This window comes from Oratosquilla oratoria, unplaced genomic scaffold (assembly GCF_046742065.1).
Source record: "Oratosquilla oratoria isolate Oo_2021 unplaced genomic scaffold, ASM4674206v1 SCAFFOLD115, whole genome shotgun sequence".
NCBI classification, from domain to species: domain Eukaryota; kingdom Metazoa; phylum Arthropoda; class Malacostraca; order Stomatopoda; family Squillidae; genus Oratosquilla; species Oratosquilla oratoria.
Window position 1 is genome coordinate 94,911 of NW_027467472.1, and position 27,588 is coordinate 122,498.

Below are 27,588 nucleotides of genomic sequence, written 5' to 3' on the forward strand. Positions count from 1 at the left end.
ATGACATCCAATTCCAGCCACTTAGTTCTGTTCCCCACTCTGATATCTCTAGGTAGAGAAAGGAACTAAATGCTTAATTTTCCCCATTTTATTAGAAAGCCCCCTCATCCAAATCTGTATACCAAGATCATGCAAATTCACTTTTCACAGCTTTCTAGGCCTCTGAATGATTTTCTACTCTGGGACTTCATTCTGTATTTTTTATCAGACTTATAGATATCCCTTAGAACAAACATGGATGGCAGAAATGAATCACTATGGTATCAATAGCATATGGAAGCATCCACTATTTAGTGATGTCATTGTGGGGTTACTAACTGTACAAGTTTTATTCAGTCAATATTTTGGGGACTTCTGTGCAATCCACACAGACTTAGTCATACAGCACTGTTTTAAGATTGAAGACTAACCTACGTTCAACAGAATGCTGATCATTTAATTCCTACAAGACTTCCTTCTCTCCCTTTGCCTCTAACTCCACCTCTTGTGATAATCACTGCAGAAAAATGTGTAGCACTGATACTCTACTGCATTTGCAAATAAATCTGATAAAGTATATTAGCAATCCTGTATTTAAGTAAATACACCTTCAGATAGCTTGACACAAAGCTAAATATAAAGGATTTTTTTTGTACAAATAAGGGAATAACTTGTATATTTCACTCACTGGAAACCCAGTGTAGGACAACAATCCTCAGGCATCCTTCAGGACAACATGTTGGACTATTGCAAGAAAGACTTGTCAGCTTGTAGTTGTTGGAGTGATGCAGTTGCCAGTTGTCAGCTTTCCTCATATGAATAGGTGTAGTAAATTATGTCATGATAGATCTTGATCCCAAGCATTACACTCCTTGAAGTAGTATGTAGATGGAGTCAAGTGTTCTGACAGGCTTTGAAGATAAATGGCAGGGAGGTTATTCTCAACAATTCCATCTTGAAGGACCACCATTTGCAGGTATCTGTCATTGGCCCCAGTGAGAGGGGAACAAGATACCACAGCGTCTTGTAGTAACCATGTACTTGAGACCAGTATTTTAGCCACATACTATTAATGTAGCCTATCCATCCCACTTGAAGATAACAGAAATGAAATGCCAGCTATTATGGCAGAACATTTAATAAGAAGAAACCCCTATGAATCCACTCCCCATTGTACAAATCAAATAAATGATTTTAAATAACAACTTTCAAAAATAAACATTTATGTTTATATAAAATCCATCATAAGATGACAATACACTGGACATTTACATAATATAATTAAAATTCCATATATTTACATACACTGTTGGCATATGGGAATTTGCATATAAACTATACATCACTGGTACTGGCAGACCTTCCGGTGCTGATACCAAGAAATGTTTCACAATTTTCAACCCTCATTTCCTTAAATATATGTAAGTAAAATACTTACAACAGCACGAATCAAGATTTTTAATAAAATATGCTATAACTTTCCATAACAAATAATATCTGGTTTTAAAAAGTAAGACAACCATCATTATCAGGAATTGAAAAATATAAAGCCTTCTCTAACACAATTCAACCAACAATCTCAACTTTTCAAATTTGTCCAGCCTAACATGCATGGCATTTGCTGCATAATCCAATATATCTATAACCATGTGGGAGGGTTCGCAAACTAGCGCTCCATTCCAAATTCGAAGGCATCATCTTCCGTAACATCACCGTAGCACCAAATGTTTAGGTGCTTCCTCTTGGCCTCATCCTGTGCTGCTTTGTAGTCAATCAACTGCAAAAAATAGAATAACATACTTAATACCACTGCAAGGCCCTATACCCAATATTCTGACACTTTTTTTTTCTACTCACATATTTCAAGACTTAAAACAGGCCATTAGTACTGGAAACCTAAAGAATTACTATGAAGGAATAAATCTAAAAGAATGATGATTAAGTTCTAAAATAACATGAATAAAAAATAAACATGCATAACATATAAACACCAAAAGGCCTTCTCCCCTTTATATGGGAATGACTGGGTAAAAGCATACACCTACTTAAAACCTATCCAAAAACTATTCACTCTTCCCTCCCATTTTGTCTCCTCATGGATGAAAAGTCATCATCATACATCACAATGGTCAGAGGCAAAGCAAGACCTCCACAAAGCACACACCTCATGGCGCAGTGGTTAGAGTTCCTAGCTGCCACTATGGCACTCTGAATTTGAATCCTGCCCAGGGCTGAAATAATTTCAGTATCGCTGCACTGAGAGTTATTACTCCAACTCTTTTTGTTTGTTTGTGTGTGTGTGTGTCTGTGTGTGTGTGTGTGTGTGTCTGTGTGTGTCTGTCTGTGTGTGTGTCTGTCTGTCTGTGTGTCTGTCTGTGTGTGTCTGTCTGTCTGTCTGTCTGTGTGTCTGTCTGTGTGTGTCTGTCTGTCTGTGTGTCTGTCTGTGTGTGTCTGTCTGTCTGTCTGTGTGTCTGTCTGTCTGTGTGTGTGTGTCTGTCCGTCTGTGTGTGTGTCTGTCTGTCTGTGTGCATGTCTGTCTGTCTGTCTGTGTGTGTGTCTGTGTGTGTGTCTGTCTGTCTGTGTGTGTGTCTGTCTGTCTGTCTGTGTGTGTCTGTCTGTCTGTGTGTGTGTGTCTGTCTGTCTGTCTGTCTGTGTGTGTGTGTGTGTGTGTAAGACCACAGCATTACCCACAGATCAGTCTACATGAGCTCTGAGCTTTCTTCCAGGAGGGAAATAGCTGTTGATCACGAGTCCAACACATGATACAAGACCATGGTGAATCAAAGAAATAACTTGTCCTAATTCATTAGTGACCCCCCTCCCCCCCAAACCAACTTGAAAGACACTGAGCTGGTAAGAAGGAATACCTTTGGGCTGAAAAAGTTACAATAATGTGGGCAAAAGCCAAGAGCTAAACAGCTGAGTGGATGAAAAGTGTAATGTGCTACATCTCCCAAACTAAAAAAAAGTTCACTTTAGCATGAACAAAATACAAAATACCTCATCTCAACAAAGAAATTAACTAAGATACCCAGTTCCTTACCAGAGACTGCAGCTTCTTTTCTCGTCTATTGTCTACCATGATGAAACCTTGGGATAGCAAGGTCCGAGCAACATCTGCTTTGGTGTCTGACTTCTGTATGCTCACATAGTCTACTCCACCAATTCTAAATTCCTTATTGACCTGAACCTCTCGATCCAGCACCTCTCCTGCAAGTGCTTCCAGAGCATCTGTTAAAGTTTCTTCCTGCATTGAAAGATTTTTTCAGTATTAAATTACAATGCATACATGAATTTAGAGTATGGTCCAAAGCATTCATACATTTCCAATTCATTGTACTATTCATGGGCTATTTTTAAATAATGACAAGACTTGATGGAAAAAATATATATATATATCCACATAATAATACATATACCAATTGCTTTTCCCCTTTACAAGGGAAGTAGCAAGTCAAAGGCATAAATCCACTCCCACCCATTTCATCCCCACACACTCCACTCCCATTCACCACCCTCCCTCCCTCCCTCTTTTCTTGGCTCCTCCTGGATGATGGGTCATCAATGTATCTTGCCCACTGCCCTGGGTCAGAAGCTGTGTAACAAAACACAGCATATCCACACACAACAAGGCTGCTTCATTTAATCTACACCAACCCCCCTCGAAGAAGAAGAAGCAGCAGCAGCAGAGGAGGGGAAGACTATTATGATGATGATGATGATGATGATGATGAGAGAGAGAGATATAGACAGACAGGTTAGGTTAGGACTGCATCAAAATATCATTTATACATACTCCCCCACCCCCCCGAATCCCTTCCATGTACATCCACAGCAAGGCCGCTTCATTAAATTGGCAACCACTCCTCTCCTTCCCCTCATAAAAACTCTTGACTGCTCTTAAACTCTTTCCTCTTATCCCATATATCTGTAGTAACTCCCACAGTGCCTTCCTGTCTACCCTGCCATAAGCATTTTCCAAATCCATAAAACGTAAGGCTGCTTTCACATATCTGCCTTACCACATACATCTGATCCACACAACCCCAACCTGTCCTAAACCCACATTGTTCTTCAATTACTCCCTCTGTTACTCTCTTAATCCTCTCAATGAAAACCCTCCCATAAGCCTTCCCAACTACACTTAAACTGATCCCTCTAAAACTACTATGCTCACTTGTCACCTTTTCCCTTGTAAAGTGGAACTATACAGGCTCCTCCAGTCGTCTGACACCTACCCTCTTTTGGACCAACATACCTCACCAGCCAGTCCACCATCACTGTACCTCCCTTTTTTAGACACATGACACCCATCCAACCTAGGTGCCTCACCTGATCATAATTTTAACAACTGCTTTCACCTCATCTTTCCTTATTTCTCCTCCATTTTCCTCATTCATCAATCATTTTCTTAGCACTTCCCACTGCAACTACCTTTCCCTTCCCATCCTCCTTCACATTTAGCAACTCCCTAAAATACTCTGCCCTTTCTCCTACAGCAATCTCCCATTATTATCTCTCCATCTGCACCTTTTACCTTTTCTTCTCTACTTGATTCGCCTCTTCCTCTAGCATATATATATAAAAATAATAAAATATATATATATATATATATAAAATAAACATATCAAATGAACAAAAAATACAAATAAATTCACCAAAACATGATACAATTTCAACTTACATCATCATGGAATTTAATCAAAGCCATCTGCATTTCATGGGCAAATGGTTTCTGTGCAGTGAATCCTCCTGGCAAGGTAGTGCACTTTGTGGCTGACATAACTTCACGATTGCCGTAGTCCACATAGAAGACAGTCACCTGGCCTCCAGTATTCTTTTCAACTTTGGCACGGTACCATACTCCATCAACAAACTGGGCTGCACACAGGTCTCCTACATGAAATGGACCAAGCTTAGCATTACAACCACAAGGTAAGTTTCTTTTTAAGTTAGTAATATCCCTCAGACTAAGCAAATCTTACATCAATGACATATACTCTGGATGCATATCCTTCAATGAACTAATTAGCATACATACATATACCAAGGCTTTTCCCCCTTTACAAGGGAGGTAGCCAAAAAACAAAGGCATAAAAACCATTCCCACCCATTCCATCCCCAATACACTCCACCAAGGCATTTACTTGCTTCTCTCAATCTACACTACCTCCACCCCCACTCCTCCCTTCCCTGCCACATTCACACCCAAGTATCTAAAACTATCCACTGCCTCCAGTCACTCTCCCTTAATGCTCACTTCCAGTCTGCTGCCACTTTCACCCCTTGTACATCTCATCTGTCCTCTCCCATCCTTCCTCAACAGACATTCCCCTCTTCCCTAAAGCCCCTTTTACCCCCATCCATCCACCTCATCCTAGGTCACCCCCTCATGTTCACTCCCCCCACATCTGCCTCCCATACTTCTTTTACTATCTTCACTCATTCTTTCAATGTGTCCAAACCATCCCAATACTCTTTCATCCACCCTATCTCCCAACTCCCTTACCACCCCTGTTCTCCTCCTCACTTCCTCATTTCTCACTCTATCTAGCCTAGTAACCCCCATCATACTTCTGAGACACCTAGGTAAATACATTCAAACTCCTCCTCTTTTCCTCTCTTATGTGTTTCTGCCCCATATAGTGCTGTCAGCACAATCACTCCTTCATACAACTTCTTTTTAGCATCCATTCCCAAATGTCTATTCCTCATTACACTTTTTAGTCCACCAAGGCATTTACTCGCTTCTCTCAATCTACACTACCTCCACCCCCACTCCTCCCTTCCCTGCCACATTCGCACCCAAGTATCTAAAACTATCCACTGCCTCCAGTCACTCTCCCTTAATGCTCACTTCCAGTCTGCTGCCACTTTCACCCCTTGTACATCTCATCATCTTACCATTACCCACTCTTCAACTTTCTTCTTTCACACACACTCACAAACTCTCACTAACTTCCTCAATCCTTCCTCTGATCCTGTCACAAGCGCAGTGTCGTCCGCAAACAACAGCTGGCTCACCTTCCACTTTTCTCCATTTTCTTTAACCACTTCAGTACGGAACTTAAATCTCGCGGGCAGCAGCCAATGCCAGCCGTACGACGTGTCGTAATAATACTCGCATCATAAAATATAGTCACCGCTTATATCGATCGTTCTCTCTTTCACCCGCGAATTTTGAAAACCACAGAGAATGGGATTCAGGGCACATTTGAGAGAATGTAAAAACACAGGGGCGACTACAATAAATATAATCAAGACGCCGATATGGCAGCGTCGCGAATCCACTTGTTCCTCATGACGCCTACGTGTGCGGCACCGTATGGAAGGGGTTAACCATCTCCAATCTCTGACCCACCACCCTTGCATTTACCTCTCCCACCCCATCCATGTAAGAGTTGAACAGCCAGGACGACATAACACATCCCTGACAAAGTCCCACCTTTACTTCGAACCACTCACTCTCTCCATTTCTAATCCTGACACACATAGCAAGATAATAGCAAGTGTTATTGTGCAACATATTGACATCACTTTTTTTTTATGTCTCATGTATGTATGTATGTTAGAGTGATGGCTTTATCAAGAGAATTGCATTAATGATGCAGACTTCTGCTACATATGTGGCTGTTACATGCTAGTTCGTCCAAGGCACCGCAATATATCAAACTTTGGGATCTGCACTTGTAAGGCATATTTTGATGTTCCTCTTGGCAATCAAGATAAGAAGTGGGCTCCACATGCTGTTTGCCATAGTTGTGTGGAACATATTTGCGAGTGGACAAAAGGAAAGAGAAATGGCCTTCCTTCTGGAATCCCCATGGTGTGGCGAGAGCCAAAGGATTATGTATCGGACTGTTATTTGTCTGGTGAATACTAACAGGATTGGCAAGAAAAAATTTGCACAAAACTGACTACCCCAACATTCCCTCAGCAATCCAGTCGGTACCTCATTCTAAGTCTACCAGTTCCAACTTTCAGTGGATATGCTTCCTCCGAGGATGAAAATGATGTACATGATATGAACGTCCATAGAATGGATTCAGAGTCTGCAAATTCATAAGATGCTGAACCTGTCATTAGCTCCTCACTGTTTCAATCAAGAGGATTTGAACTACTTTATATGTGATCTGGTGCTCTCCAATAAAACTGCAGAACTTTTAGCCTCCAGGTTGAGCGAGACATATGCTTGACAGGTCAGTACAGGTACCATATTACCAAGCAAGAAAGAGTACATTTGTTAAGGACAAACAAATTGCATACTGCCACGATGTTCCTGGTTTGTGTACCGAGTTGAGGCTTGGTACTTGTAGCTCTGCTGAGTGGAGACTTTTTTTTTATAGCTCCAAGCATAGCTGTGTGTCCTTTTGCATAATAGCAATGACTTTGGTGCAGTTCGTCTCAGTTGCTCTGTCCACCTGCAAGAAACTCACGATGACATAAGAACGGTCATGGATTTTAAGTACCATGAATTATACGCATAGACCTTAAGATGGTCAACTTCCTCCTTGGCGAGCAGATGGGATATACAAAATTTCCATGCTAATCTGCAAGTGGGACAGTTGAGCCCATGACAAACATTGGACCCAAAAAGATTGGGCAGGAATGCCAAACATTGTTAACCACTTCCATACGGTGATGCCTACGTAGGCGTCATGAGGAGCAAGTGGGTACGCGATGATGCAGACGTCGGCGTCTTGATTATATTTATTGTAGTTGTACCTGCGTGACCCTCATTCTCTCTAAACTGGCTTCATCATATATGGTTATCAAAATTCACGGGTGAAAGAGAACGAGCGATAGAGAAGCAACTTTATTTTTTATAATGTGATTATTATGACGCAACATCGCACGCCTGGCAGCTAATGCTGCCAGACGTGAGATGTGCCCTGGAGTGAAGAGGTTAATGAGCTGATCGTAAGTCGATAGATTGTTTTCCCTCCATTTCATCTCAAACTGCGGTTGATGAAGCAGTACGTTAAGGCGTTGAGCACTGACAACGATTGATTTCAGTACATAGTATCGGCGTTTCCAGTTTTGCCATGTGAAAAAATAAAAGCAGTATTTGATGGTCCCCAAATCTGAAGACTTCCGAGTGATTCCAGATTTGTGAACACCAAGAATGAAAAAGAAAAGACAGTCTGGCTCTCATTTTCTGCTGTTGTTCCTAACTTCTTGGGAAACAAAAAAGTGCATAATTACGAGGATCTGGGAAACAACACGAGTGTGAAGCTGCATTTCCTAATGTCACCTTGACCGATTCCCACAGAATCTGGGAGCAGGAAGTGACAGACAAGGGTAATGCTTACATCAGGATTTGATGATGATGGAAGAGTGCTACCAAGGTCACTGGGATACACACATGATGGCAGATTATTGCTGGACAATTAAAAGAGGTCAGCCAGAAGACACAAGAGAAAGTGTAACAAACACAAATTTTTGCCCAACTGAAATCAAGAAGAGGTCCTCCAGCCTGATGTACGGTCATTAATAAATTAGCATCTATTTGATTACAGTATTTGTAATCCTAATGTGTTATACAAGTTTCTTTTCATATGCAATAAAATGTTTATAAAAAAAAAAGCTTTACCATAAACAATGCAAAAGGGTGATTCAAAATTACTTCAGGGTAGGATAACAGGTGTGATAAAATGAAAATTATGCTATTAGTTATTGACATGAAAAATCTAACATTTAGAGATAATCTGATTTCAGATTTGAATTCGGTATGCTCAAATTAGGTAAGAAAATGTACTTTTGTTAATTCACCAAATACATTGTTCCCCAGTGTAATCATTAAATATCATAAAACTGATTAATATTTTTGAAAAACTAACACATTGTGAATAGAACCACTTTCCCATATAATATCAAGCATGAATAGATTGTTCAAACTATTAGCTATCTATTCATTTGAGAAATGGGGGAATTCCACTAAAACATGGTCTACATTTAAACCACATACTTGTGATTGACAAGGTTTACCAGTACTATTTATGATCTAACCTTTCTTTGGAGTATAAGAACCTCCCAAAGGAGGGTTGGTTGTAAATTCCTGGGCTAAGGAATCCATCATTTTCTCAAGTGCAGAACCTTCTGAACAATACTGGCCAAACAACTTTCCATCCTTCCGTACCTCTGTGATGAGCATAGGTTTATAATCTATTTTTCTTTCTGTTGCAGTATCTTCGATCTGTTGGGAAAGACAAAGTCTTAATATGCTGGAGTGCAAGCAGCTAAACTACTCCTCCACCCAATCTTTCCAACTTGTATAAAGTCACTAGCAAAATAAGGTGGCCAAGCATGAGATGTTGCTACCCCTTTCAGTACTGTCACTCAATTTTTTCATTCATTCCCACTTATAAAATGAAAAAGAATTGCACTTTGGTTCTTTCCCAGCAATACTGTTAGTTCATTCCAAGTGCACCCTCCTCAAGAAACCTATGGTCCTTGTCACCTCCAACTCAACAGTTCTTCTGGCAAAATCATTCAAATTTTGCCTTGAGTTTCACTAAATGGAAAACCTGCAGCCAACAAGAAGATGGCATGAATCCTTGGAACCTCCCACAGATCTATATGGGAAGAATCTTTGAACTCTTGTTTAGGTTGTATCAGTGTGGGACTGTTTCTATGTCACTGGCTCTAGGTGGTAATAAGAGGAGAGCAGTTGCCATTTGTCAGCTCTCCATATATGAAATAATGCAAGACATACAACAGCTGCCATAAGTTTGGACATGATAATGCTGACGTCAATACTTATGCCACAAATTGCAAGTCCTTTGCCCTCCATATCCCGAGCGAGCAAAATATTTTTGTATCTGCTTGGCAGTGAGACCAAGGTTGGCTGCCACCAAGGCATGCAGTGTTTCCAGGCTCGGTGCTGTTTGAGATTAGACAGGGGGAGGGGGGTGGGAGGATTACATTTCTGGAGCTCTGTGCTCTGCCTTCGAATTTATGTAAATTCTCAGTGGTTTGACATCAGTGTTGCCAGCTATGGGTAGTGGGCATGAAATCGAATGTGACAAGATTGCTGCTACAGTGGCCCTGTGTAAGGCAGGGCATTTTGTGAAGGAAATCTCTGAAAACATAGGAGTTACAGTGTGTTCAGTGCACCACTGGTTGTTATGTTTCAAGGATGGTGGGGGCATCACTACCTACCCTATGTCAGCACCGTGGCAGACCCAGGAAACTGGCACCATGCACTTAAATGTTATTAAGCATGAGACAGAGAAGTCTCCTCGTAAATTTGCTAAACAAATTCAGCAGGAAAACCCTAGGTTATTAGGGGGTATGTCTCTGCATAGTGCAACGCTGCTCCCTCTACCATCTTTGAAACGTAACAACCAGAGTTGCACTGTAACTCTTGTATTTTCAGAGATTTCCTTCACACAATGCCCTGCCTTACGGGCCACTATAACAGCAATCTTGTCACATTCAATTTCATGTCCACTACCCATAGCTGGCAACACAGATGCCAAACCACTGAGGATTCACGTAAAATCAAAGGCAAAGTGCGGAGCTCCAGAAACGTAATCCTCTCCCTGTCGAATCTCAAACAGCACCAAACCTGGAAACACTACATGCCCTGGTGGCAGCCAACCTTGGTTTTTCTTCCAGGCATATGAAAAAATATCTGGCTCGCTTGGGATATTGAGGGCGAGGGACTTCCAATTTGTGGCATAAGTACTGATGTCAGCATTATCATGTCCAAACTTATGGTGGCTATGGTAGTTGAAGTTCATACAGAGATCAAACATTGAAACACACATCCCATCTCTGGGTGCATTACAGCATAACACAGCTCTTCATCAACATCCATGCCATTTAACCCCCACTACTACAATATGGCAAACCTCCCCTCCTCATCTACTCAATCATAAAACATTGGTTTTATAAGCCTTTCATTCACTTCCATCTTTTGCACTCTTCAACATTTGTCATACATTACAATTAATGTACAGCTCACTGTTATGTAGTCAGGATTCTGATTAGTAGGTGTGTTCACTAACAAATTGCATTAGAAGTGTAATATACATGCATGTGTGATGACTCAAACCATAGACACCTGCCCCTCCCCCTCTGTGCCACAGAGCAATAGCAATATATATTTGCGTGCGTGTTCCTGGATCATGCATTTGGCTCATTATCAACCACTATTACCTTCCTATATAGATCTCTGAGTTCATATCTAGGGGTAATGTTGTGACCTAAAAGGAAAACAAACATACACACATTTAAAGGTCATACAGGGAAAACTTACCTTTTCTTCTTTCTCTTCTTCAACATAGTTTGCCCACATGTTCAACTTCTTTGACTTAGCATTCTGTTGAGCTTCACTCAACTGCTGTGAGAACTTTGAAGACTCTGCTGTAGCATGCATTGTACTCAAGCCTTCTTCTACAAGCAAAACTGAAAGGTTTTTCCCCTCCACAGTCAACCATCCAATGAAGTTTCCACCCCTATCTATGGTATCTACTTCAATGGTCACTTCTCGCTGAAGGATCAGGTTCTTGGTGAACTTTAATGCATCTTCTCCAAAAGGTTCACCAGGTAATGTACCACCAGCACCCCCAGGAGCCGGTCGAGAACCTCGGGGGCAAGAGATGCCACCTAACAAAAATGTAAGAAGGCGAGTCTCTCTAGGGATGTAAAGCCTCATACGGGAACCAGAGGCCACAAACTCTACAACTGCATCAGTGGATCCAGCACGCTGAAGGAAGGGTAGGAAGTCCTTGGCCTTGTCCTGGTAAAAAATAAAATAATAAGTAATAATAATTTACTATATAAAACAATTAGGGGAGGGGAGGGAAGGCATGTCGAACAAAGCATGGGAAATGGTGTAATGAGGAGGGAGGTATGGACAAACTTAAAAAAATCTCTCATGCAGCAGCAAACATTTAACATCACTGATGAAGGTACTTATACTTCAGCATTAATGATGATGCCATCTACTCACACTTGAAACTTCTGCAACTCTGTGAATAGGGACCTCTTTCTTGTTGTGTAGTCCTTTTCCAGACTTGATTGCCTTGGCTTCAGCTGAGAGAAGGTCATCATAACAACTGGCTCGTTGATCATCATCTTGTCTGTACCTAATAACTGTAGCATACCCTTTGCTTACCATTGCCTCACCTATATTACTGGAAAAACAGATAGGTAGATATTTTACAATTAAAGTTGTATTTATTAACGTCACAAACTCCCACTATCAGGAGGCTAAGACAGTGCCCCTTACAGTGGACTTTGTAGCATGGAATTTAATAAACCATGCCCTTAGTTCAACTCGCCCCGAGAGCAGGATCTGAATTATTATCATCTTGACCTTTGCCGCAAGTAACAACAACCTAGCCCGCTTGGCCAGCAAGCATCCTTACAATTAAAGTACTGCTGCAAATGAGAATATACAACACAAAGCCGAACATGAATTTACAATAAGTATGTATCAAGTACTACAAACACACAATTACTTGCATTTCTGGCTGCTGTGAGAAGTGGTTACTCAGCAAGACTTCCAGAATTACTTATCCTAATGGGAGCAGAGGTGAATATCAATAAGAGAGAAGAGGAGAGGGGGGAGGAGTGGGAGCGAGGAGAAAGAGGGTAGAGAGGGAGGAGAGTGTGGGAGGTGAGATGAGAGGGAGGAGAGAGTGTGTGGGAGTGAGATGAAATAGAGGGGGGGAGTGTGTGGAAGGAGAGATGAGAGGGAGGAGTGTGTGTGTATGGGGTGAGATGAGAGGGAGGAGAGTGTGGGGGTGAGATGACAGGGAGGAGAGAGTGTGTGGGGGTGAGATGACAGGGAGGAGCGAGTGTGGGGGTGAGATGAGAGGGAGGAGAGAGAGTGTGGGGGTGAGATGACAGGGAGGAGAGAGAGTGTGGGGATGAGATGACAGGGAGGAGAGAGAGTGTGGGGGTGAGATGACAGGGAGGAGAGAGAGTGTGGGGGTGAGATGACAGGGAGGAGAGTGTGTGTGGGGATGAGATGACAGGGAGGAGAGAGAGAGAGTGTGGGGGTGAGATGACAGGGAGGAGAGAGAGAGTGTGGGGGTGAGATGACAGGGAGGAGAGAGAGAGTGTGGGGGTGAGATGACAGGGAGGAGAGAGAGAGTGTGGGGGTGAGATGACAGGGAGGAGAGAGAGAGTGTGGGGGTGAGATGACAGGGAGGAGAGAGAGAGTGTGGGGGTGAGATGACAGGGAGGAGAGAGAGAGTGTGGAGGTGAGATGACAGGGAGGAGAGAGAGAGTGTGGGGGTGAGATGACAGGGAGGAGAGAGAGAGTGTGGGGGTGAGATGACAGGGAGGAGAGAGAGTGTGGGGGTGAGATGACAGGGAGGAGAGAGAGTGTGGGGGTGAGATGACAGGGAGGAGAGAGAGTGTGGGGGTGAGATGACAGGGAGGAGAGAGAGTGTAGGGATGAATGGGTGAGATGAAAGGAAGGAGAGAGAGTGTGGGGGCGAGATGACAGGGAGGAGAGAGAGTGTGGGGGTGAGATGACAGGGAGGAGAGAGAGTGTAGGGATGAATGGGTGAGATGAAAGGGAGGAGAGAATGTGTGGGTGTGTGATTGAGGAAAGAATATGAGGAAGGAAGGTAGGTTGAGGGAATATTTTCAATAGGTCTAAATTAATTGCTGTCACACTGATATACATACACATCTCCAAGTTTTACAGTGCAACAAGTCTTCTCTGGGTAATTGTTCTGAGCAGGCTGGATGTAATCAACACTGCAATGCACTTTCTGACCAATCAACTTCTTCCTTAAGAACTCTCTTGCTTCATACAGCCATGGGATTTCATACAGAGGACGGAAGATTTTGCCTTCTGGCTTGGGAGTATCACCTTCAGATCTGTCAAAACAAAATACATGCCTATAATGTGTTCACATAATTGTAGTATGCAAAAAACAAGCAACATTTTGGAGTTGTAATCCTGTCTCTTACTCTCAATTATCATACCCAGCTTATGTGTATGATTACAGTTTGGGCTGTATCACAAGATTATACCAACTGTTTATCTATCTGCATGTAAACCTGTATTTCTTCATATTTTTCAATGGATCCCTTGACCTTATGCCCTCTCCTCTCATCAAGAGATCTTGTCAATGTAATCCAACCCCATTAGTAACCTGTCCACAAATCACTTTTCTCTTCAATATTGGCATTCACTCTCCTCACATGGTTTACCTGCTAGGTTAGAAACCAGTTTCATTGCTGTTCTTTGTACTTACCTAGTTCTAGTATACTGAACACAACTATGCTCACTGGGTCTCACTTGTATTCCCGTCCTTATCTTTTAGCAAAAAGTTCTCAAATATCTATCTAAAAAAAATGTATTCACTCACCCTCCACCATGCTAAACCCACACTTCTCCTCCCCAATAACTCCCTCTATTCCTCTTAATCCTATGATCCCTCTAAAACCACGTCATTCATATTTCTCCCCATCATCTTTGTAAATTGGAACCATACAAACACCTCTCCAGTCATCTGACACACTCCCTTCCCTTTGCCACACATTCAATCTCACTAGTCAATCCAATATAATAGTTCTTCCCTTGTTACACCTTCTATGACACCCATCCTACCCAGGTACTTCATCAGCTTTCAATGCTCTCTGTGCCCTATCTTTTCCTTTAGCCCTGTCATTTTCTTCAACAGTTAATGTCAGCTTCCAAGCTGCTATAATCCCTCCTTATCCTCCACATTCAACAGTTTTTGGTACATGGATATTGATAGAGAAAGCTCATGACAGAGTCAATAGGAAGACATGGGAGGTGTTCCTTATGTATAGTATAGGGAGAAATTTGTTTAAGACAGTCAAAAGCTTTTACATGAGTAGGAAAGCTCATGTTCAACTTGAAAATGGCAAGAGTGAGTGGCCTAGGATGAAGCTGGGGTTGTGCTAGGGTTGTTCCATGTGTACATGGATGGTAATTGTTAGGGTGATGTTCTGGGGATTGTAGATAGTTATTGAGAGGCAGGAAGAAGGAGGCGAGCCAGCTGTTCGTTAATGACAGTTACCTGGGAGATGTGGGTCTCCTGCAAGAGACACTTGGGCCAAGATATTGACCAATTCATCAATTACATTACTAAACCAGTGATTCTTAACCCCTGGGTCGAGATTCGCCAAGGAGTTGTGGATTTATTTTTCCAATATTCCTATCAAAAATATTATTGTAAGTAATGATTGCATCTAAGCACAATATTATAAATAAAGACAATTTAACTGAGATGAGAAATATTCTCAACATCTACTCTTACAATATGTTTGAAGATATGGGTTGCCATGGTTGATCTAGACAGGATTTTGGGTCACTGCCAAGAAAGGTTAGGAACCAGGGTACTAAACTGCAGGCATATTTATTGTGATAAAACAACTATTTCATACCTTACCTTGGAGGTCTAATACTTGCAATGAATATCTTTTTGACTGAGCCATCCTGTCGTTTCACATTTAAGGCATCACCGTTGATCACTTCAACAACTTTACCAGTAAATTCTTTATCCTTGTCTGAAATCTAGCCACATAAAATCACGTTAATATAATGTACCAGTCAAGTCACAACTGCCCAAACACTACACTTTAATAATATATCAGTGTTTACCTGTAGTCCTGTAGGCTTATAATTGGTCCAGACCCGGAGCTTACGTTCCTTGGCCTGTTTCTCTGCCTGACGGTACTTTTCTGGTCCTCCAGTTACTGTTGTCATGGACCAATCAACACACTTTGCAAATCCTTCGCGTAAAAGGGACTCGGCAATATTACCATTCTGTTAGAGAAATGCTTAAATTATATCTTGCTAAGAGATTCATAATGTCAAAGGCTTAAACATATTAAAGCCTAAATCCACATCCTCGGTGAAATAATTATGCAATGTAATGTGTCACATTGTCTAATGATGTTTACATTTTTTCTTAAGTTTTCTGATACTTACGGGATGAAAAATTGTTCCAACAAAGTTATTGTTATTAAAGGTTTCTAAAACTATTTCCACATCCCTCTGCAACAGACGGGACTCAGTGTAGTAGCGAGCTTCTTCTGCAAAGGGTTCACTTAGGTTTTTATCTGGCTTGTTCTCTCCATCTAGTTTGAACATGGGGCACTGTAAGATTAAAATATTTTTAGGTCCCTGATCTATCATTAACTTTGTGGTAAAGAGTATGTTTTGTACTAAAACCTCTACCACAACCTTCCACCTAAACCACACAAAACATCTACACAAACATATTCTATCAATACACCAAGATCATTTTCCACCTTATAAAGGAGGTAGCCAAGGCAAAAGGCACACACCACTCCCATCAACCACCTTTTCCTCCCTCTCATCTTAGCTCCTAGTGGATGAAGGGTCATCCCTGCTTTCTACCCACTGCCCTGGGTTAGAAGCAACGCAGAAGGCAGTACATCCACAGCAAGGCCACTTCACTTAATTGGCAACCCACTATCTCCATTCCCTCATGTGGAAAATAGATAAAACTGTGAGCTTTGGATTGTGTCAAAACGCCATTCACACACAACCACTCCCAATCCACCAACCATCTTTTCCTTGTTTCAAAGAATTTATACATACACATTCTCCACTCACGCATACCCTCTGCCTTCTCCCTTCTTTGCTCAAAAGACATTCCCCTCTTGCTCCAAGCCCCTTTCACCCCATCCATCCATCCATCCATCTCATCCTCAGTTGTTCCCTAAGTTTACTCCATCTGCCTGTCTTCACACCTTTTTTATTACTAATCTTTCTTCCACTTGTTCATTCCATGTGTCCAAACCATCCCAATACTCTTTCATCAGCCCTATCTGCCACCTCCTATTCCACCCCCAACTCTCATTTTTTACTTTATCACACCTTGTAACCCCATCATACTTCTCAGAAGTTTATCCCGTTTACAAATTTTTCTGCCTCTCTAGAATTCCAAGTTTCCACCCAATACATTGCCATTGGCACAATTGCCTTATAATATCTTTGCACCCATACTCATACCCTGATAATTAAACAAACCCTTTTAGAAATGACCACCAAACTCAATATTCAACAATCCCCAGCTAACCCATGGAGAAAACCTTCCTACACAGGAAAAGAACCACAGGACATCCATCATTAAGACAGTACCAACACAGAATAGGTCTGGTCACACTCAAACTGCCTCAGATGCAACCACCATCACAGAAAAAACAAAGAACACCTCAAACTATTATGACTCACACAACACAGTATCTTTTCTCTATGTGATTTATGGTCCTGATTGAAAGCTGTTGCTGGTTTTATGAAGCCACAGGTCTTCTACAAGAGACCAGGGACAAAAGATTGATTGACTGAATGGCTACAGTGGGCATGCGGGTCATTTCCCTAATGTGATCGCACTCATGGCTGGGGCAAGTTGATTCAACCTACCAAGAGTTGTTTGGAATGGGAGGGGTTACTACATGGGAGCATATTCTGAGAAACCATGGGGACTAGCAGCAGTGTAAGAGTGAAGCAACATACCAAAGGCTTTTTCTCCCTTACAAGGGAGGTAGCCAAAAAACAAAGGCATAAAAACCATTCCCATCCATTCCATCCCCAATACACTCCACTCCCCTCCATCCTTCCTCTTATCTTGGCACCTCCTGGATGACAGGTCATCACTGTATCTTGTCCACTACCCTGTGTCAGAAGCAGTGTCACAAGACACAGCAAGGCCACTTCATTAAAATCGGCAACCCCCCCCTGTCTCCTCATGCAGAAAAGGAGGGACAGGGAGAAATCCCTTCAGGCTGCATAATTTTTTTTTCACACACTCTACCCCCCCCCCATTCCACCTCATCATTCATATACAACCATTTTCCATTCACCCATCTTCTGTCCTCTCCCGTCCTTCCTCAACAGACATTCCTCTCTTCCCCAAAGCCCCTTTCACCCCATCCATCCATCTCATCCTAGGTCGCCCCCTCATGTTCACTCCCTCCACATCTGCCTTCCATATCTCTTTTACTAGTCTTTCTTCACTCTTTCTTTCCATGTGTCCAGCTTACAGATTGGGAGGCAAAATTAAATGAAAGACCTGTAGATCAGATGTGGGAAATATTTCAAAATACGCTCACTAAGATGATTCAAACTTACATTCCTTTTAACCCATTAACCCCTTCCATACGGTGCCGCCTACGTAGGCGTCATGAGGAGCAAGTGGATTCGTGACGCTGCCATATCGGCGTCTTGATTATATTTATTGTAGTCGCCCCTGTGTTTTTACATTCTCCCAAATGTGCCCTGAATCCCATTCTCTGTGGTTTTCAAAATTCGCGGGTGAAAGAGAGAACGATCAATATAAGCGGTGACTATATTTTAAGATGCGAGTATTATTACGACACATCGTACGGCTGGCATTGGCTGCTGCCCGCGAGATTTAAGTCCCGTAGTGAAGTGGTTAAACTCCGATGACAAGATTCTTGTCATTTGGTCAAATAAAACAAAAAATCATAAAACACCAAAATGTTTGATCAAACAGCACCAGAAAAATATGATGTCGGTCCTCGCTTCGCGAGCGAAGCGAGGACCGATGTCATATTTTCCTGGTGCTGTTTGATCAAACATTTTGGTGTTTTATGATTTTTTGTTTTATTTGACCAAATGACAAGAATCTTGTCATCGGAGTTTAATGGGTTAAGGACAGACGCCCCCCAAATCAGGCTCGACAAAGAAACTGAAAAAAGTATTGCTAAAAAGAGACAGGCTTATAAGAAATATAAGTGCTCGGGTGCATCTAATGACTATGAAAGTTATGTATCAATACAGAGAGATTTAAAAAAGACAATAAGAAAAAGAAAACGACAATACGAAATGAACATCGCTGATAAATCCAAAGAGAATCCCAAAGAATTCTATAGTTACATTAGAGATAAAAAGGTTGTTAGGAATCACATTGGTCCACTATTATCTGCTGATGGTCAACTTGAATATTCAAATGAAGGAATGTGTAATATCTTAAACAATTATTTTAGCTCGGTATTCATAAACGAAACACCTCAAAGTGAATTCCAAACTGAAACCTGTGAAAAGTCTGGGGTAAACTTACTCACTACGGTAAATATAACAAAAGAAAAAATTAAAAGGTGTATAGACAAACTCAAAGTTAATAAAACACCAGGGCCTGACTGTTGGCATCCAAGAATCTTAAAGGAAATTAAAAATGAGATTGTTGTTCCATTAGAAATTATTTTCAAGAAATCCATCATATCCGGAGATGTCCCAAGAGAATGGAAGCTAGCTAACGTTACTCCCATATTCAAAAAAGGTGACAAAAAGAAACCAAATAACTATGGGCCTATAAGTTTGACTTCAATCGTAGGAAAAATAATGGAAACTATCATCAGAGATGCTATCGAACATCATTAAGAGAGTAACCGTTTGATAAATGATAGCCACCATGGTTTCAGACGGAAACGTTCTTGCGTGACTAACTTACTCGAATTCTACAACACAGTTATCTCGAATTATGACAAAAGAAACAATATAGATTTAATATATCTAGACTTTGCAAAAGCTTTTGATACTGTCCCACATGAAAGACTACTTAATAAATTAGCTTTGCATGGAATAAATGGTAGCCTATTAGGTTGGACTAGTAATTGGTTGAATAGTCGAAAACAGAGTTGTTTTAAATGGAAAAACTTCTGGATGGAAAAGTGTTGCAAGTGGAGTTCCTCAGGGTTCTGTTCTTGGGCCACTTCTATTCATAGTATATATAAATGATATAGACCATGGACTAAAATCTACTGTTTCCAAATTTGCTGATGATACAAAACTGTGTGGAATGGCAAATGATCACTCAAACCAATTAGATATTCAAGAAGATTTAGATAAATTACAGCAATGGTCTGAAAAGTGGCTAATGAAATTTACATACATACATACATATACCAAGGCTTTTTCCCCCTTCCAAGGGAGGTAGCCAAAAAGGGAAAGGCATAAAAACACTCCCACCCATTTCATCCCTAAATACACTCCACACCCCTCCCACCCTTCCTCTCATCTGAGCACCTCCTGGATGACGGGTCATCCCTGCACCCTGCCCACCGCCCTGGGTCAGAAGCAGTGTCGCAAGACACAGTACATCCACAGCAAGGCCGCTTCATTTAATCGGCGACCCCCCCTCTCCGTCCCCCTTTGCATATAAGGAGAGGACGGGGAGAAATCCCTTCGGGCTGCGTCAAAATTTACTCACACATACTACCCCACCCCCCACCCCCCCGCCCATTCCTCCTCATGCAGTCACAACATCATCCATATACAACCATTCTCCACTCACCTCTGTCTTCCGTCCTCTCCCTTCCTTCCTCAACAGACATTCCCCTCTTCCCCAAAGCCCCCTTCACCCCATCCATCCACCTCATCCTAGGACGTCCCCTCATGTTCACTCCCTCCACATCTGCCTTCCATACCTCTTTTACTAGTCTTTCTTCACTCATTCTTTCCATGTGTCCAAACCATCCTAATATTCTTTCATCAACCCTATCTCCCAAATCCTTTTTCACCCCTGTTCTCCTCCTCACCTCCTCATTTCTCACTCTATCTAGCCTAGTAACCCCCACCATACTTCTCAGACACCTCATCTCAAACACATTCAAACTCCTTCTCTCTTCTTCTCTTATGTTCCACGTTTCTGCCCCATACAATGCTGTTGGCACAATCACTCCTTCATACAGTCTCCTCTTCGCATCCATTCCCAAATGTCTATTTCTCATTACACTCTTTAAACCACCAAGGCATTTACTCGCTTCTCTCAATCTACATTCTACCTCCACCTTCACTCCACCTTTTCCTGCTACACTTGCACCCAAGTATCTAAAACTATCCACTTCCTCCAGTCGCTCTCCCTTAATGTTCACTTCCAGTCTACTGCCACTTTCACCCCTTGTACATCTCATCACCTTACTTTTACCCACATTTATCTTTAGCTTTCTTCTATCACATACTCTCCCAAACTCTGCCACCAGCTTCCTCAATCCCTCCTCTGACTCTGCCACAAGCGCAGTGTCGTCTGCAAACAACAGCTGGCTCACCTCCCACTTTTCTCCATTTTCTTTAACCATCTCCAATCCCTGCCTCACTACCCTAGCATTCACCTCTCGCACCACCCCATCCATGTATAAGTTGAACAGCCAGGGCGACATAACACATCCTTGACGAAGTCCCACCTTTACTTCAAACCACTCACTCTCTCCATTTCCAATCCTAACACATGCTCTACTACTCACATAAAAACTCTTGACAGCTCCCAAAAGCTTTCCTCCTATCCCATAAATCTGCATAACCTCCCACAGTGCCTTTCTGTCTACCCTATCATAAGCCTTTTCCAGATCCATAAAAGCCCAAAAAACATCCTTCCCCTTTCCTATAGCTTTCTCACATATCTGTCTTACCACAAAGATCTGATCTACACAACCTCTACCCGTCCTAAATCCACACTGTTCCTCACCAATTACTCCTTCTGTTCCTCTCCTAATCCTCTCAATTAAGATTCTCCCATAAGCCTTCCCTACTACACTCAACAGGCTAATCCCTCTGAAATTACTACATTCACACTTGTCCCCTTTTCCCTTGTAAAGAGGAACTATACAGGCACTACTCCAGTCCTCCGGTACTCTACCCTCTCTCCAGCAAACATTAAATAATCTCACCAACCAGTCCACCATCACTGAACCTCCCTTTTTCAGACATTCTGCATGACATCCATCCAGACCAGGTGCCTTACCTGCTTTCATCATCTTTACAACTGCCTTCACCTCATCCTTCCTTATTTCTCCTCCATTCTCCTCACTCATCACTCTCATTTTCTTCGTATTTCCCACTGCAGCTATCTTTCCCTCCCTATCCTCCTTGAAATTTAACAAAGGTAAATGCAAGGTAATGCACATAGGTAAAAATAACAGTAAGTACGATTACAAGTTATTTGGAAATTCGTTAACAAAAGTGGATAGTGAAAAAGATCTCGGCGTAATTATCAGTAACGACCTCAAATCATCCAAGCAGTGTATTTCAGCCTCTGAGAAAGCAAATAAGATTCTGGGACTTATTGCGCGATCTTTTGATTTCAAAAGTCCATCACTCATTAACAAGCTATATAAATCGTTAGTTCGTCCACATTTGGAATATGCTGTTTCCGTATGGTCACCGAATCTCATTAAAGACATTGACAGACTGGAAAAAGTACAACGGCGAGCCACAAAACTGATTCCAAATATCAAAAATAAATCATACGAAAATCGACTAAAACACATGAATCTGTTTTCCCTAAAAAAGCGTAGACTCAGAGGTGACTTGATACAGGTCTTTAAGATTTTAAAGGGGATTGACAACATCAAAAGTGACAAAATTTTCACATTGAATGAGAATCCGACAAGAAACAATGGTCTCAAACTATACGGAAATAGATTCAATTTGGAAGTAGGTAGAAACAACTTTGCCAACCGTGTAGTTAATGAATGGAATAAACTTTCTGCACAGGTAGTGCAATGTAGTTCAGTTCCAAGCTTTAAGAATCATTTAGATAAATACCTAAGTAAGATGCTGTAATGATTATAATCTATCCTATATTATTTGTTTTTGTTTTGTTATCATTTGTCTGTCTGATTTTCATTTATTATTAGTTATATGTCAATTTATTATTATTTACTATTTACCTGTTTGTTTATTATTTAACTATACCTATGCATTTATTTATGTATTTTATTTGTTATTTACATTATTATAGTTTTTATTTATTATTTTATTATTAATTATTTTTTTTTTTCGTATCAGACCTAGATATGGATCAAAAGGTCTCCTGTCGGCATGCTCCGCCTTTGTAATCCTTATACTCTTTCATCCACCCTACCTCCCAACTCCCTTACCACCCCCGTTCTCCTCCTCATTTCTCACTCTATCCAGCCTAGTAACCCCCTTCATACTTCTCTGACAACTCATCTCAAACACATTCAAACTCCTTCTCTCTTCCTCTCTTATGTTCCATGATTCTGCCCCATTTAGTAGCAACATGCTCCCTGGTATATGCTCCCAACCAGTGACAGTAGAACACACATCACGGTAACTACAAAGATTTTGAAGCTAGGAGCTAAGATGAGATGGAGGAAAAGGTGGTGGATGGGAGTGGATACATGACTGTTGACTTGGTTACTTCCGTAATAAGGGGGGAAAATGCTCTTGGTAAACAGATTTCCTTTCTATCTACCAAGGCTCCACCACCCCATTAACTCATTCAACTCCGATGACAAGATGTCTTGTCATTTAGTCAAATAAAACAAAAAATCATAAAACACCAAAATGTTTGATCAAACACCAGAAAAATATGAGGTCAATCCTCGCTTCGCTCGCAGCGAAGCGAGTACTGACGTCATATTTTTCTGGTGTTTGATCAAACATTTTGGTGTTTTATGATTTTTTGTTTTATTTGACCAAATGACAAGACATCTTGTCATTGGAGTTGAATGGGTTAAGGAAGTAAGCAAGTCAACAGTGCCGACAACATTGTATGGGGGGCAGAAACATGGAACATAAGAGAGGAAGAGTTTAAACATGTTTGAGATGAAATCCCTGAGAAGCATGGTAGGAGTTACTAGGCTGGACAGGAAGTAGGCGAGATCAGGGGTGAATAGGGAGTTGGAAGACGGTTGATGAAAGAGTATTGGGATGGTTTGGACACATGGAAAGAACAGTAATGAAAAATAGTAAAAGAGGTGTGGAAGGAGTGAAGGGAGTGAATATGAGGGGGGTGACAAAGGATGAGATGAATGGATGGGGTAAAAGAGGGATGTCTGTTAAACAAGAAGAAGATAGGGATGAGTGGAGAATAGTTGTGTATGGATGAAGCTCTGATGGATGGGAGTGGGTGGGGGATTGGGATATACGTGATATTTTGAAGTAGCTTGAAGGGATTTCTCCCCGTCTTCTCTTTTTCTGCAGAAGAGGATGGAAAGGAGGTCACTGATTAAATGACATGGCCTTGCTGCATTGCTTCTGACCCAGAGCATTGGGCGAGATGCAGAGACGACCCATCATCTAGGAGCTAATAAGAGAGGGAGGGATGGTGAATAGGAGTGGAATATATGGGTATAAAATGGGTGGGAGTGGATTTATGCCTTTGATTTTGGCTACCTCCAAAGAGAATCCCAAAACATTCCATAGTTACATTAGAGATAAAAAGGTTATTAGGAATCACAGTGGCCCACTATTATCTGGTGATGGTCAACTTGAATATTCAAATGAAGGAATGTATGATATTTTAAGGGGGCCGTCGCGCTCGAAAACGAACTTCGTCAATTATGATTGGAATTTCGCGAATTTTTAATATTTTATATATACATATACTGAGATGTTCACCAATTTTCATATCATTTGGTTGAAAAACAATGAAGTTATTAATAAAAAACTGTTTTTTGACCAATTACAAACTTTCTCATTTATCCATTGACTGAGCATGCTGAAAAAAATACCACAAATGCTCTATAGCAATACCTAAAAAATTGTTGTACAGTTTCTGGAATTTCCTCTTAGTTTAGGAGAAAGAATTTTTTTTTTAAAGTGTCATATTTTTTATTTAACCCCTTCCATACGGTGCCGCACATGTAGGCGTCATGAGGAGCAAGTGGATTCGCGACGCTGCCATATCGGCGTCTTGATTATATTTATTGTAGTCGCCCCTGTGTTTTTACATTCTCTCAAATGTGCCCTGAATCCCATTCTCTGTGGTTTTCAAAATTCGCGGGTGAAAGAGAGAACGATCGATATAAGCGGTGACTATATTTTATGATGCGAGTATTATTACGACACGTCGTACGGCTGGCATTGGCTGCTGCCCGTGAGATTTAAGTTCCGTACTGAAGTGGTTAAAATACAATATATCGACTTCTATCACAAAAAATGAAAAAACCCCACGACAAAAAATTTGCAAATTTATTCATTTTCAAATGATCCAAACCCCATTAAAATCGGCCAAGTAGTTACGGAGGAGATAGAAAAAATGTAGAGAAAAGGGTAGTTTTGAGATATTGAGCTTTGAAGTTCAAAATACATTTCCCTGCATTTTTTTGTATATTTCATTTAGATTTTTTTTTCTCTGCGACAATCTTCATGCATTCTATGTCATTCACATGTTATTATAAAGTGTAGCTGGTACCTGGTCCCCCCTTTTACGAGGTATTAGCAGCTCAGAAGGCGAGGGTTTCAGGAGGCACCACCTCCCTCACTGTCTCCAGGTTCGCTTACTAGAAAGCTCCCGGCTGGAAATCGGAGCTGAACGATAGTTTTCTCTTCCTCTTTCTGGTCTTTGGTGTCCCTTTCCGTTCTGTGTCTTTGTCTTGTTCCTCAAGTGCTTTTGTAATGATGGGATTGACTCCAACCAAGTGAGAGAGAAGATTATGTGTCCTTCCAAAGTTATGATCAATGACAGTCGCTCGTGACGAAAAGCACTCGGAGCATTTCATTTGAAGAGGCACGTGATGGCACGTCACGCATGCTCGATGTTTGCGGTGACGTCATTTGAGAAAGGAGGATATGGAGGGGTAGAGGAGTGCAATAATGCGCGATCAGCGTAACCAAGCCCGGGCGTGCACAGCAGCACTGCTATGAGTCATCTGCAGTAATAACCGAGGCAGAAGTACACTCTTTCTCAATAATTTGATTCGGTCTCTTAGCTTTCATGAAACGCACATTTCCTCTTCGAATGTTTAGGCATTCTTGAAATGATTATAGCTTCAATTAAAAGTAAATAAAAGTTCTCCAAGGAGCGACAATTTGCTTTCTCTGCCTACTCACAATAATTCTCTCAGTTTACTCACGAGTGCAAACTGCGAAGTGCTATCCCCGTGTAGAACAAGTTTCCAGCTAGTCTATATTAGTGAATAACAAAATACATCACATTTGTGCCATTTTTATTGCGATGAAATAACTTAGTCGAACATATATGCAGCGAAGGTGTACTGGGAAGTGGGGGGGGTCAGAAAAATAGCCATAACTCATTTATTTTTTGGTATTTCGCTGAAATATTTCAGGACTGGCTTGCTAAAGGCCACTAGATGACAGGGAATTTTTTCTCTCGAATATTTCATTTTTTTTTTTTTAATTCATCGCGACGGACCCCTTAAACAAAGATTTTAGCTCAGTATTTGTAAACGAAATGCCTCAAAGTGAATTCCAATCTGAAACCTGTGAAAAATCTAGGGTGAATTTACTACAGTAAATATTAAAGAAAAAATTAAAAGGTGTATAGAGAAACTCAAAATTAATAAAACACCTAGGCCTGATGTTGGCATCCAAGAATCATAAAGAAAATGAAAAATGAGATTGTTCCATTAGAAATTTTCAAGATATCCATCATATCCAGAGATGTCCCAAGAGATTGGAAGCTAGCTAACGTTACTCCCATATTAAAAAAAGATGACAAAAAGAAACCAAATAACTACAGGCCTATAAGCTTGACTTCAATTGTAGGAAAAATGATGGGAACTATCATCAGAGATGCTATCGAACATCATTTAGAAAGTAGCTGATAAATGATGGAAATGTTCTTGTGTGACTTACTCAAATTCTACAACACAGCCATCTCGAATTATGACAAAAGAAACAATATGGATTTAATATATCTCGACTTTGCAAAAGTTTTTGATACCATCCCCTACAAAAGGCTGCTTACTAAATTAGCTTCACATGGTTAGTGGTGGCCTATTAAGTAGGACTAGAAATTGGTTGAATGATCAAAAACTGTTGTTTAAAATGGCAAAACTTCTAGATGGAGAAATGTTACAAGTGTTCCTCAGGGTTTCATTCTTGGGCCACTTCTATTTATAGTATATATAAATTATATAGACCAGACTAAAATCTATTTTCTCCAAATTTGCTGATCATACAACTGTGTGGAATGGCAAATGATCACTTAAATCAATTTGATGTTCAAGAACATTTAGATAAATTACAGCAATGGTCTGAAAAGTGGCTAATGAAATTAGTAAATGCAAGGTTGTGCACATAGGTAAAAATAACAGTAAGTACAATTACAAGTTAAAGGGTCATTGGGAAAGAGGGAAATGTCTGTTGAGGAAGGACAGGAGATAGGGGTGAAGGGAGAATGGTTGTGTATGGATGATATTGTGATGCATGAGGGAGAGTGGGTGGGGGATGGGGGGGTGAGGGAGTATGTATGAGAGATAAATTGACACAGCCCAAAGGGATTTCTCTCCATCTTCTCCTTTTCTGCATGAGGGAGTGGAGAGGGGGGTCACCGAATTAATGAAGCGGCCTTACTGTGGATGTGCTGTGTCTTGCGACAGTTTCTGTCCCAGGGCAGTGGACAAGATGCAGGGATGACCCATCATCCAAGAAGTGCCAAAATACGAGGGAAGAGGGTAGGGGGGAGTGGAGTATGTAGGGGATGGAAAGGGTAGGAGTGGTTTCTATGCCTCATCTTTTGGCTACCTCCTGAGTATGGGGGAAAAAAGCCTTTGGTATATGTATGTATGATTACAAGTTATTTGGAAATTTGTTAACAAAACTGGATAGTGAAAAGGATCTCGGCATAATTATCAGTAATGATCTCAAATCATCTAAGTAGTGTACTTCAGCCTCTGAGAAAGTAAACA

The 27,588-nt window shown here is 41.2% G+C and overlaps 1 protein-coding gene across 1 annotated transcript in view; it reads right to left on the reverse strand.

The window, feature by feature from the left end:
- Positions 1 to 556: 556 nt before the first annotated feature.
- Tudor-SN (Staphylococcal nuclease domain-containing protein 1) overlaps positions 557 to 27,588 on the reverse strand; it is a 46,263-nt gene continuing 19,231 nt past the window's right edge. Inside the window, exons 6-15 of the mRNA XM_076180817.1 lie at positions 15,911 to 16,078; positions 15,581 to 15,745; positions 15,369 to 15,493; positions 13,630 to 13,824; positions 11,939 to 12,122; positions 11,243 to 11,725; positions 8,989 to 9,175; positions 4,664 to 4,875; positions 3,023 to 3,226; positions 557 to 1,756 (exon numbers count right to left, since the gene is read on the reverse strand). Of these exons, the coding sequence (XP_076036932.1) occupies positions 1,646 to 1,756; positions 3,023 to 3,226; positions 4,664 to 4,875; positions 8,989 to 9,175; positions 11,243 to 11,725; positions 11,939 to 12,122; positions 13,630 to 13,824; positions 15,369 to 15,493; positions 15,581 to 15,745; positions 15,911 to 16,078 (2,034 nt within the window). The 3' untranslated portion in view covers positions 557 to 1,645. The remainder of the gene's footprint in view (positions 1,757 to 3,022; positions 3,227 to 4,663; positions 4,876 to 8,988; positions 9,176 to 11,242; positions 11,726 to 11,938; positions 12,123 to 13,629; positions 13,825 to 15,368; positions 15,494 to 15,580; positions 15,746 to 15,910; positions 16,079 to 27,588) is intronic.